Source organism: Tursiops truncatus, chromosome 7, assembly GCF_011762595.2.
Source record: "Tursiops truncatus isolate mTurTru1 chromosome 7, mTurTru1.mat.Y, whole genome shotgun sequence".
NCBI lineage: Eukaryota > Metazoa > Chordata > Mammalia > Artiodactyla > Delphinidae > Tursiops > Tursiops truncatus.
Genome location: NC_047040.1, coordinates 62286776 through 62300717, shown reverse-complemented (window position 1 = coordinate 62300717; position 13942 = coordinate 62286776). Strand labels below are relative to the sequence as shown.

The following is a 13942-nucleotide window of genomic DNA, read 5'->3' as shown; positions in this document are numbered from 1 at the left end:
ACAACTACTCTATTTTTGTATGCTAAATTGTAAAGCATTATTATATCACCACCCTAAGGTATCTCTTTTGCTTGTTATCCTAATAGAAATATGCTTTTTTCTTTTTAATAGAATATGGATTGTGTTCAGTTCCATTTGAAAATAAGCTCTATCTAGTTGGTGGACAAACTACAATCACAGAATGCTATGACCCTGAACAGAATGAATGGAGAGAGATCGCTCCCATGATGGAAAGGAGGATGGAGTGTGGTGCCGTCATCATGAATGGATGTATTTATGTCACTGGGGGGTATTCCTACTCAAAGGGGACATATCTTCAGAGCATTGAGAAATATGATCCAGATCTTAATAAGTGGGAAATCGTGGGTAATCTTCCAAGTGCCATGCGGTCCCACGGGTGTGTTTGTGTGTATAATGTTTGATTAAGTCCATAGAAATGACCAAGTAATCACTGTTTCAGGGTGTAGTGAAAAAGAATGTAGGGTTTGGAGTGTCTTACTTGTTATTGTGGCCTGGCACACGTTAGGTAAATTCTCATGCCTAACCCCCACTCTACACCCCAACCCTGTGATTAATGGTCAAGAAACATCTTATGTATATTTACAGTTGAATCAGTGGGGTTACTACCTTTAATCTCTGCTCATCAAAGGTGATCTGGAACACTGGACACTTGGTAAAAGGTGAAACGTCTTTGCAGTGAATTTTTATCTCCTGGTAGCATCAACACTGGGTGTAGGTCAAAATCATTCTGTGGAGTGAAATATTTCTTATGACAGTGTAATAGTGTACATTAATGTAATGTAATAGTGTACATTAAAGTTCCATTTAGCTAACAAGGAATTTGAAATATAAAGAGGGAATATTCTCTACCTCTACAAAATCAATGCTTAAAAATCTTTTTTTACCTTTAGAATTATTTAGAATGGACTTAAGTCTAGTGTTTTTCCTTTGTAGTGTATATTATTTATAGTTATGATTCTTTATTTACTGACTACCAGAGATATACAAGATGTTGTGCAAAAGAGTATTACTATTCAGAGTTTACAAACTAAATTTAAAAGAATGGAAAATCTGAAAAATTGCAGAGGAAAGAGTTGAATATTTGTTGATCCTAAGAGCTATTTTTAACTTTCAGCTTTGATATAAATTGCTAGTTTAGGTGTCTTTAAGCATATCAGAAAATCCTCTTTATTCATAAGTATAGGTACTTGTCTGCATGTGAAATTGAAATTTAGAGCCAGAAAGCATGTAGAACATTGTGATACAGTAGAAAATACATTGATGAGAAGAAATTTGAATTCATTTTCCATTAACTAGATTTTGTGACTTGGACTGAGTCACCTAACCTCAGTTAGAACTTCCCTTCCCATGTACACTGGCTCTTTGGGTGACAGATGTGCCTAGATATGGATCCCCACAGCTCTTGGAGTAGCCAGAGGTGGCCTGGGTAGCTGAAGCTTCAGGGCCAGAAACATCTTTGTTCATTTTCTCCAGTGTGCCTACCATATCACTTTCCATGTGTGCCGTAACTTGACAAAAGTTAAGAAGCGTAGCTTAAGTTAACTCATCTAAACTTTTAGTAATCTGTTAGATCATCTACCCACACTCTTCATTTTTTAAGAGACAATAATTATTTTTAACTTTAAGTATGTAAGTGTAAAACTACCTAATTTTTCTGAGTTATTTTTAAATTTTAGAAAGAACCTGTTTAATACATTCGTTTAAGAAGGCATTTTAAACAGATACAACGCTTTGGGAACACAATATGGCATTACATAGAAAGCCATAAAAATGACATATTTTTTCCTCATAAATTCTACTCCTTGATTTGTAACCTAAAGAATAACATACAAACAAAACAAACAAACAAAAAGGTAAATGCATGAGGTTGTTTATGTCTGCATTATTTACAATAGCGAAAAATTGGAAATAATCTAAATGGCAAAGAAGAAAGTGGGCTAATAAAAAGAGTGAAGCCTTATACTGCCATTAAAAAAATTGTTTGGAAGACTGTAGAAACATGGGCATGTCTGTGATATGGTAAGTAAAATAAGCACAATATAAAATGGTATGAACACTGTCATTGTGTCTGTAAAACCTTTATGCATGTGGAAAGTAATATGCAGAAGTAAAATTCATTGTGTTAGTGTAGGGGGATATGGAATGATTTTTAAATTATTTAAATGTTTTCCTTTAATATTACTTTGTATTTTCAATAAAAATAAATAAATCATTGCATACGTGGTAAAGCTGCTTGAATTTGGGCCAGTTGAATTGAAGAACAATTGAGTTTCTGAATTAGTGAAGCAACTGAATTACAGAGTATTTCAGTCTGTACTTGAATTACAGAATATTTTATTGCTCTCAAGAACATTTGCATTTAATGCTGAACCAGTAATATGTTATCCAGTAGGGCTTTAGAGATCTCTTTTATGAATGGATGAGAACAATTGGAATCACTTTTGCCTCCTTTCTGCTTATCTAGGTCCTATAAAGTCCAGCCTCTGGAAATTCTTTCCTGTTTCAGCCACAGTAAAACTTTCATTGTCACATTTAAAGAATTTAACATTTATATATGCATGTTACGTCTCTTGGCTAATTTTGAGATCATGGATCCCATCTTATTCTTAAGGATCTTGAAAATAGTTTGTGATCTCAGGCATTTAATTTCCAGCTCCTATTTTCTATAAAATTCTTTCTTTGTTCTTGATATATGCACACAAGAAAGAATTAAGAAAGGTAAACATTTCGGTCAGAATTATTCCAAGTTCCAAATCACTGTTGTATGAATGAAAAATATTTTACTATAATTAAATGCAGGCCATTGCTTTGGGAGGGCAAACACTATTTTACAAAATAATTAAAGTTGTGGAGATGATTTTAAGTATGACTTAATTAAGAGGACTCCAAGTGTCCACATTTTGAAAGTTGCTGTTTCTCAGAAGTCTTATTTTTAGTTTTTAGCTACAACTGAAATAGGATCAATATCTAGGGTACTTGCTTAAAGGCACATTACCCTTTATTTTCATATGCATAGAAAAAATTTTTAGGTCTCTTAATTTATAAGTTCCCCATCCATCTTTTCTTTTTTTAACTCCTTGCAATTTAATTGTTGAAGAAGCTAGATCGATCATTCTGCTTTCCCAGAGTTGAGATTTTACTGATTGTGTTCCTATTGTGTAGTTTAGCACGTTCCTCTGTCCCCTGTGTTTCCTATAAGTTGGTAGTTAGAGCCAGAAGCTTAATCAGATTCAGGTTTGATTTTTTTTTTTTTTTGGTCAAAATTACTTCACAGGTGGTGGTGTGTTCATTCATCAAAAGACGTAATTGTCTCTTTCTGATGTTGGCAGCCATAGATGCTCAACACCCAGATCCTTAATTCAATAGGGATTGCAAAATGGTGATTTCCAATGCTCTCTCTTCTTGGTGTATTTGTTGAAATACCTGTATAAAGAAAAACCTTCCTTCACTTACTAGTTGTTTACCCAGAGGTATAGTTTGTATAGGAAAGGTAGAAGAAGTGCTTGATTCCTAACTTTATGTACCAGTTTGCAAAATGAATAGTTGTTAGCATCCTTCAAAGGTGATTTATTAGATTTATTGGTTTTTATTTTTTTAAATATTTATTTATTTATTTTTGGCTGCGTTGGGTCTTCGTTGCTGCGCACGGGCTTTCTCTAGTTGGGGCGAGCGGGGGCTACTCTTCATTGCGGTGCGCGGGCTTCTCACTGCAGTGGCTTCTCTTGTTGCAGAGCATGGGATCTAGATGCACGGGCTTCAATAGTTGTGGCTCATGGGCTCAGCAGTTGTGGCTCGCGGGCTCTAGAGCGCAGGCTCAATAGTTGTGGCGCACGGGCTTAGTTGCTCCGAGACATGTGGGATCTTCCCGGACCAGGGCTCGAACCCGTGTCCCCTGCATTGGCAGGCGGGTTCTTAACCACTGCGCCACCAGGGAAGTCCCTATTGTTTCTTTTAAATTGTTTTGAACTCATGGATTTAAATGTACTTGGCGTCTTTCAGTCCATTGCAGTTACTCTTACTGATGCTCCGTTTATCATCTTAAACCAGTGAAAGGCTCTGCAGACTGCTTCCCAGAGTTGTTCCCTTTTGGCACAGCTCCAGTAGTTTTTGAGAGCTTCTTTGCTGTCTGGTATGACCAGCTACTCCTGGCTCATCTTGTGCATTTCCCGCCTCAAACCTGGAATCAGCCATTTCTCCAAGCAGCCCTGATTTCTTTTAGGGAAAAATGGTATTTCAAGACCATCGTCTGGATGCTAGGGATGCTTACTGCTACTAGATTGTTTCTTGTTTCTAGGCATAAAATTAAAATACATAACAATAAAAATACTAAAGACAGAAGAGGGATAATTAGAGTTAAATTTTTCTAAGGTCCTAGCGTCGTCAGGAAGTGGTAAAAGCACCACAGGGTATTCACCTAATCTCTTCTATCCCAGTATCTGTAGCCCCTTTTCCCACAGAAAGTATTCTGGTTCTCAGAGTTACCTAGGAAAATAAAATTAAGAAATCACTTTGTAACGTTTGTTTTATTCCATATCTCTCTCTCCATTTTTCTCTCTTTTCCTCTCTCTCCCTCTCTGTCTGTCTCTCTCTCTATCTCCCCCCAACACACACACACACACACACAGACACACACACACACACCATTCTCAGAATAACAATACCAACAAGCAGTTTGGGTATGAATTTTCAATAATTTTGGACTTCTTCAAAATTCCAAATAGAAAGTAGATGGGAAGGTGAGGTTGAAACTGGCTAACTACCACCTGAGACTTTACATCAGACAGAAGGAAAGAATGGTAAGGAATCCCAGCAGGAACTCTAAACATACATAAAAAATAAAGTTATAGAGCATTTTGTTCTTCATAATTTTTGAGAGTCTTTGAAATACCATCCTTGTTAAGAGTTTCTTTCTGCTTTTACATCCTACAGTTTCTAGCAAAAGGCATTTATTTTTGGAGGCTCAACCAAGAGCTTATAAGAAGACTTTTTCAGATAACATTTCCCCCTTGTTGGCCTCATAGCAGGTCCAATGGACACAAAAGACACATACAATTATTTTCCAGTGTTGTTAAGTAGGAATGGAAACCCAAAGTTATTGGTTTAACAATGTATTTACGGTCTTTTTTATCTTTGCTTTTAAAAGAAGTTAGGAAGGCAATGTGATGGAGTCCATTACCTTTGTCTCTTAATCAAGAAGAAAGTTCTCTAAAAAGGTTTGGGGCAGGAGTTGCCCACAGTTCAGAAGCCCCACTGTGTCCATGCATTGCCTCAGCCCCACCAAAATCACAGCACACACTTGGTTCACAAAATTGTTAGACAGTTTAAACCAAAATCGTGCCCAATATAAATTATCATTATCCTCTTGGCTGGACACAAGTTCAGTCTTCCAGTGCGTTTTGTGCCTTGTATTTCCTATTTGTGTTTTTCATCTGCGCACCTGTAATATTTTGAAAAGTAGTTCTAACTGGGCTTCTTTCCATAATGACATCCGCCTTCTGTGAACCTGTTTTTACTCCATAAGTTATAAATAAAGATGTTCTTGGCCATTGCAGTGAATGAGCTGAAGCTTTGAAGTCTTTTTTCAATAAGGAAACTCAAAGTTTTATGAGAAAACAACTGCGAAAAGGTAACAAAACATCTGTGGAAGTAGCACAGCATCCCGTCTCATAAATCTAGGATCAGAAACTCTCATCAGGATCCTTCCCTTTTCTTTCCCCTTTCCTTTCTGTAAAAACTAAACATTTAGAATAATTTAAGTTAAGGGAAAGGAGAGCTGCCCACTAAGTTCTCCAGTGTCCTGTTCTCTTCAGCTTGTAGAGCAGCTTTAGTTCTGGTCTTGGAGGATAGTTTGCACTCATTTCTGTTTGAGAAATGCCTTTGCTGATGAGCAGATAAATCCCTGCTGACTACAGAAACAATATAGTCTACAGGACACTGTGATCATGTCACTCCTCTGTGCAGTTCCTTGTGATGTCTCTCCATCTTATTTAAAGTCCAAGTCCTTCCAATAGTATGCATGTGTGCTGTTGTAGACGGACACAAAAATGGATAGCCACATGCTCAGGTAAAAGCTCAGAGTCTTGTTAAAAACAGGAAGAAGGGGTTAACAGATACTGGGACCATTAACAGTCTCTGTCAGATACTAAAATGCTATAAAGCCACTAAAATTAAAAATCTGGTGTGTTATATTTCAAAATAAAGAAGCAAGGTTAAAAACCTGAGGTACTGAGATGTGAATAGCAAAACATCATCAGAAAACCTTTATCTTATATTACGTTTTCATATGTGTCTGGGTCTATATTCATGCTCACATGGACGAAGTTTTTTTTTTTTTTATTGTAGTATAGTTGATTTACAATGTTGTGTTAGTTTCAGGTGTATGGAAGTTTAAACTGGTACATTTTTCAGGGCAACCGGGAAAAATGTATCAAAATTACAAGTGCAAATACTTCTTTTACCTTTTTTTAATTGAAATATAATTAATTTACAATGTGTTAGTTTCAAATGTACAGCAAATTGATTCAGTTTTATGTTCTTTTTCAGATTCTTTTCCATTATAAGTTATTACAACATATTGCGTATAGTTCCCCGTGCTATACAGTAGGTCCTTATTGTTTACCTATTTTATATGTAGTAGTGTGTATCTGTTAATCCCAAACTCCTAATTTATCCCCCCCCACTGCTATCCCCTTTAGTAACCATAAGTTTGTGTTCCATGTCTATGAGTCTATTTCTGTTTTATAAATAAGTTCATTTGCATCCTTTTTTAAGACTCCACATGTAAGTGATATCATGCTATTTGTCTTTCTCTGTCTGACTTCACTTAATATGATTGTCTCTAGGCCCATCCATGTTACCGCAAATGGCATTATTCTTTTTTACAGCTGAGTAATACTTCATTGTATATATACCACGTCTTCGTTATCTAGTCATCTGCTGATGGACATTTAGGTTGCTTCCATGTCTTGGCTATTGTAAATAGTGCTGCTGTGAACATTGAGGTGCATCTATCTTTTCGAATTCGTGTTTCCTCTAGATATATGCCCAGGAGTCATGAGCATATATTAAAAATCTGGTGTGCTATATTTCAAGGTAAAGAAGCAAGGTTAAAAACCTGAGGATCAGATTGTTGGATCATATGGTAACTCTCTTTTTAGTTTTTTAAGGAACCTCCATACTGTTCTCCATAGTGGCTGTACCAGTTTACATTCTCACCAACAGTGTAGGAGGGTTCCTTTTTCTCCACACCTTCGCCAGCATTTATTATTTGTAGACTTTTTAATCCTGGCCATTCTAACTGGTGTGAGGTGATACCTCATTGTAGTTTTGATTTGCATTTCTCTAATAATTAGCAATATTGAGCATTTTTTCATATGCCTGTTGGATATTTGTATGTCTTCTTTGGAGAACTGTCCATTTAGGTCTTCTGCCCATTTTTTGACTGGGTTGTTTGTTTGTTTGATATTAAGCTGTATGAGCTGTTTGTATATTTTGGAAATTAATCCCTTGTCAGTAGCATCGTTTGCAAATATTTTCTCTCAGTCCATAGGTTGTGTTTTCGTTTTGTTTATGGTTTCCTTTGCTGTGCAAAAGCTTTCAGGTTTAATAAGGCCCCGTTGGTTTATTTTTGCTTTTATTTCCATTGCTTTTAGGAGACAGATCCAAAAAAATATTGCCACGATTCATGTTAAAGAGTGTTCTGCCTGTGTTTTCCTCTAGAAGTTTTATAGCGTCTGGTCTTACATTTAGTTCTTTAATTCATTTTGAGTTTATTTTTGTGTATGGTGTGAGAAAATGTTCTAATTTCATTCTTTTCCATGTAGCTGTCTAGGTTTCCCAGCACCACTTATTGAAGAGACTGTCTTTTCTCCTTTTGTATATTCTTGCCTGCTTAGTTGTAGATTAATTGCCCATAAGTGTGTGGGTTTCTTTCTGGGCTTTCTATCCTGTTCCATTGATCTATAAATGCAAATCCTTTTGAATCAGAAGAGTCCTTTGTTAGGGTGGGAACACTTCTTCCCCTCTCCTGATGTGTCCTTCTACGTGGAAGTAGCTCTACTAGTTTAACACACACCCCCCCCCCCCCCCCCCGCTTGCTTCTCCCTAGGGAAGGAGGGATGACTTTCCTTTCTTTGTTGTTCATTTTTTTCTTCCAGTTTTTTTGAGATGTAAGTGACATACAGCACTTTGTAAGACTAAGGTGTACAGCATAATGATTTGACTTACATACATCATAGAATGATTATCACAGTAAGTTTAGTGACTAGCCATCATCAAACAGATAAAAATTTAAAGCAATAGAAAAAAACTTTTTTCTTTGTGATGAGAACTCTTAGGATTTACTCTCTTAACAACTTACATATATAACATACAACAATGTTAATTATATTTATCATGTTGTACATTACATTCCTAGTACTTATTTATCTTATAACTGGAAGTTTGTACCTTTTGACTGCCTTCATCTAATTCCCTCTTCCTCTGCTCCTCGTCTAGTAATTACAAATTTGATCTCTTTTTCTATGAGTTTGTTTCTTTTTGAAGTATAATTGACCTACAACACTATGTTACTTCCTGTTATACAACACAGTGATTCCATATTTCTGCACATTTCAAAATAATCATCACATTAAGTCTAGTTATGATATGTCACCATACAAAGATATTATATCTATTGACTATATTCCCCACACTGTACATTTCATACCTGTGACTCATTTATTTTGCAACTGAAAGTTTGTCCCTCTTAATCTCGCTCACCTATTTCTTTCCTCCCCCCACTTTCCCACCCTCTGGCGACCACCTATTTATTCTCTATACAGTAAGTCCCCTACATATGAGCCTTTAAATTGAGAACTTTCAAAGATGCGAAGATGCGTTCAAATGTCCAATCACGTAAGTTAGTTCACTTACGTGTCTGGCGTGCATCCTCTACAAGTGGTTGTGCTTTTGTGTACTTTACAGTACTGTATAGAGTACAGTAGTACAGGATCTTTATTTCAAGCCCAGGATGTCTGGAAGCAAGCGTAAAAGCAGCGGTGATGTAGCTGGTATCGCTAACAAGCGCCAAGTGCCAAGAAAGGATGAAGAGAGACAAGAGGAAGAAGTAACTGAAGAGCTGAAGAGATTCACAACACAGGAAATGGCAAGGGGATTTTCTTTATTTGAGGAAGCACTGTTAGTTTTTGAGGCACAGGACCTGAACATAGGCCGGTACATGAAGGTTGCAGCAGCCGTTCAAAATGCAATCCAGTGCTACCATGTCATCTATGACAAGAAAAAAAGAGCTACTACCCAGACATCACTGGATCTTTTTTTCAAGAGGGTAGGTAGAATTGAATCTAGCAAGGAACCAGAACCTGTGCCACCAGTGTCAGGCGTGAGTGAAATTGCAGCTTGCCCTCCGTCTCCTACTGCTGACTACCCTTCAGCTCTACCACCTCCCACCTCCTCTCCGTCTTCCAGTCAGTAACTCTTCTTGCCTGTTCACTCGATGCCAGCCCCTGTATGCCAGCTGTTGTTCTGTACTGCTGTGCTTTTCAATGTACTGTACTGCAAGACTAAAAATGTTTTCTTTATTTTTTGTTTATTTTTTATGTATTATTTGTGTGAAAAGTATTATAAACCTATTATAGCACAGTACTGTAGCCAATTGCGTTAGTTGGCTCCCTAGGCTGGCTTTGTTGGACTTAGGAGCAAACTGGACTTATGAACGTGCTCTCAGAACAGAAATCGTTCGTATGGAGGCGACTTGCTGTATCTACGATTTTTGTTTTGTTATGTTTATTCATTTGTTTCTTAGATTCCACATATAAGTGAAATCATACAGTATTTGTCTTTCCCTGACTTATCTCACTTAGCATAATGCCCTCTATGTCCATCCATGTTGCTGCAAATGGCAAGATTTCATTCTTTTTATGGCTGAGTAATATTCCATTATTTTAATATGCACCACATCTTCTTTATCCACTCATCTATTGATGGGCATTTAGGTTGCTTCCGTATCTTGGCTATTGCAAATAATGCTGCTATGAACACAGGCGTGCTTATGTCTTTTCTAATTAGTGTTTTCATTTTCTTTGGATAAATACCCAGGAGTAGGATTGATAAGTCATATGGTAGTTCTGTTTTTAATTTTTTGAGGAATCTCCATACTGTTTTCCATAGTGGCTGCACCGAAGATGACTTTTCTAATTATTACATTTGTAAAGAATAAACTCCACTCAGCCCCTTCTCTTCCCAACACCTGCACTGAGAGGCCTATAGCTAACCAACATTGCCTATGATTAAATGGAGAGAGATTTAGAAGATTTAGAAGATTTAGGAAGATTTAGAAGATTTAGAAGATTTAGGAAGCCCTCTTATATGCAAATGTAAGTCACATTCTTCAGCATCAGCTTTTATCAGTGATACAGGTCATACTTTTGATCAACTATCTGCCTAATTCTTTTGTCTTATTTCCCAGTTGGCTCAGAAGCTGGGTGAGGATGAGAAGTGTTATTTATTGCCCTAAGAGCTAAAGACGCATCTAGGAATTTATCCTACAGATGTATTTGCATATGTGTGAAATGACATGTGTACAGTTATTCATTGCAGGATTGTTTGGAACAGGAAAAGATTGAGAACAATCTAAATGCCCCTGTAGAATTATTTAAATAAATTAAGACACACTGCACAATGGAGTATTATACAGCCATAATACTTGAGCAAGCTCCCATATAAAGTAAAAAAAAAAACAAACAAGCTACAAAACAAAAATAAGGTACAGAGCTATAGTATAATATGTTATCAATTGTGTAAGAAAAGGAAAAATACACAAATGTTTACTAGTGCATTCACAGAATACTTCAGGAAGGATATACAAGAAACTGGTGACTTTATTTACTTACTTTCCCTCAGGGGAAAGGGACTCAGTAGCGAGGTGCATTTTATATTTGTTGCTTCTTAAAGTCACAGAAATAATGGGTGAGTACAAATTGAAAGCAGAAATCATACGTCACAAAGTAGTATTAAGTACCTATACATCTTTCAAATCTTATTTATTTAGAAGATGGGTTTAAATCAATCACTCAGTCATTCAGCCAATCAGAATGCAGTTGTACTTATTTAATCATGCAAACTGAGGCAATTGTTACAATTTGACTTTTTTTAAAAACTTAATTTACCTTTGAATAAATCAACATGTAACTGAGAACCTAAATGAAATTTTCAAGTAAATAGAATAAAAACATAGGTACATGAAGAGTTGTCCTATCTGGCAAGTTTCATCATGAAGAGTTACTTATCTGTTTATTTTCATTTATTCAGGAACTACTTACCGAGAGCTTCCTCTGTGCCAAGCTTGCTGTAAACTCTGGGAAGATAGAGGCGAGCAAGATACTGTCCCTATTCTTAGTAGAGCTCCCCTAACAGGGCACACAGACAATAAACAAGTAAACAAGCAGATAATTTTTAAAAAGCCATGTGCTAAAAGAAAATAAAGCAGAGCCAAGAGGACAGAGTGACTAAAGTGGGAGAAGAAGTATTATTTTTCCCAAGGTAATTTGTGGGTGGTGGATAAAATTTATTAAAAACATATATTATGCCCCTCTGTGCCAAGGACTGTGTTTGGACACTGGTCATAAAGCAGTAAACAGAAGACACTGTTGCTGCTCTCAGAAAGCTTATGACATTCTATTGAGGCGGACTGACAATAAGTAATCAAGTCAATATGTAAAATGCAGAGTCAGATTTACCACGATGCCCCAGGGAAGGCTGGGAATTGCTGAGGGTTGTAGAATGTTCTAGGTGTGCTCCTGGTCCAACCCTATTTCCCTCGTGCTCATTTTGTTGTTTTGTGACATGAGACTCCAAAGACCAATGAAGCAACATATATGAGAAGGAGAAGGGAGTTTGCTGGTGGTCCAGTGGTTGGGACTCTGCGCTTCCACTGCAGGGGGCCTGGGTTGAATCCCTGCTCAGGGAACTAAGATCCCACAGGCCATGTGGCACAGCCGAAAATAAATAAATAAATTATAAAATTTAGAAGGACAAAAGGCTTGGGGTGCCCATGGTGTTGGAGCCTTTGCTAGGAGGAAAAAAAAAAAAAGACGAGATAAATATTATTGAGGATGCGGAGAAAAGGGAACCCTTGTGCACTGCTGATAAGATTGTAAATTGGTACAACCACCATAGGATACAGTAGTAATATTTTGGAGATTTCTCTAAAAATTAAAAGTGAGATCTAGCAATCCCACTTCTGGGAATATATCAGAAGGAAACAAAAACACTATATCAAAGAGATATCTGCACCCCCGTGTTCATAGCAGCATTATTTACAATAGCCAAGACATGGAAGGAATGTTAAGTGACCATTGATGTATGAATGGATAAAGAAGTTATATATATAAAAGTATATATATATAAGATGGAATATTATTCAGCTGTAAAAAACAAACAAAAAAACCAGGAAATCCTGCCATTTGCAACAACATGGATGGACCTTGAGGGCATTATGCTAAGTGAAACAAGTCAGACAGAGAGACAGATACTGTATGATCTCATTTATATGTAAAAAAAAAATTTCATAGAAAAGGAGATCAGATTTGTGGTTACCATTGGCAGGGAGTGATGGGAGGAGGAATTGGATGAAGGTGGTTAAAAGGTACAAACTTCTAGTTACAAAATAAGCACTAAGGATGTAATGTACAACATGATGACTATAGTTGACACTGATGTATGATACATAAGAAAGTTAAGAGAGTAAATCAAAAGAGTTCTCATCACAAGGAAAAAAACTGTTTTTTGTTTTTCTTTTATTCTGTATCTATATGAGATGATGGATGTTAATTGAACATATTGTGGTAATCATTTCATGGTATATGTAAGTCAAATCATTATGCCGTACACCTTAAACGTACAGTGCTGTATGTCAATTATATCTCAATAAAACTGGAAAAAAAAGATAGTGGTGATAAATGTTAAGAAAAAACTAAATCAGGATGAAGAAGATGGAGTGGTATAATTGTGAGAGAGGTACTATTTTTATAGGGTGGTCAGCAAAGGCCTCTGATAAGATGACATTTGTGCTCAGGCATGAAAGAAGAAGGATTAGGACTTTTGGAAACAGCAAGTGCAAAGGCCCTGAGGCATGTAAACTGTGAGATCTTCTGTATACTTATTATGTAAAAGGATTTTTCGTAGGCTTAGTTACTTCTTTTAGAATATTTTACATCTCCAAGAAACAGGAACAATTATATTAATAAGTACATGCACGCATTAAGCAGTAAATTCATAAGAAATACAAAGGGTGAATTTTCATGAAAACAAGTTCATTTTCTTCACACGAATCTGAAAGTTAAGATTGTAAAAAGCTTCGGGACTTCCCTGGTGGTCCAGTGGCTAAAACTCCGAGCTCCCAATGCAGGGGGCCCAGGTTTAATACCTGGACAGGGAACTAGATCCCACATGCCACAACTAAAGATCCTGTACGTGGCAACGAAGATCCCTCATGCTGCAACTAAGAGCCAGTGCAGCCAAATAAATAAATAAATATTTTTTAAAAATGTACAAAGCTGGGAATTCGCTGGTGGTCCAGTGGTTAGGACTCTGCGCTTCCACTGCAGGAGTCACAGTTTAGATCCCTGGTCAGGAAACTGAGATCCTGCAAGCTGTGTGTGGCGGCCAAAAAATAAATTAATTAACTAATTAAAAAAAAAAAAAAGATTGTACAAAGCCTATACTGGCGGACTCACATGTCTGCACTTGATCTCCCGCAATGAACTCCTGAAATCCTAAAATGTTGAAGTTCTCACTATTTTTATCTGTGGTCCTTTCTAGCTGTCTGACTCAGAACCAGAACAAACCTCTAAATCTTCCTGTGCGTCTCCCAAAGTTTGTTTCATCCAGAGACAAAGGAGGAAGAATCCTTCAAGTTGGTAAC

General features: G+C 36.8%; 1 protein-coding gene across 9 annotated transcripts in view; it reads left to right on the top strand.

Annotated features, from left to right (window-relative positions):
- KLHL23 (kelch like family member 23) overlaps positions 1–2249 on the top strand; it is a 41669-nt gene extending 39420 nt beyond the window's left edge. For all 9 annotated transcript variants that reach the window (XM_019923060.2, XM_073807598.1, XM_019923059.2 and 6 more), the window contains one exon: positions 112–2249. In XM_019923060.2, the coding sequence (XP_019778619.1) occupies positions 112–422 (311 nt within the window). In that variant the 3' untranslated portion in view covers positions 423–2249. The remainder of the gene's footprint in view (positions 1–111) is intronic.
- Positions 2250–13942: the final 11693 nt, after the last annotated feature.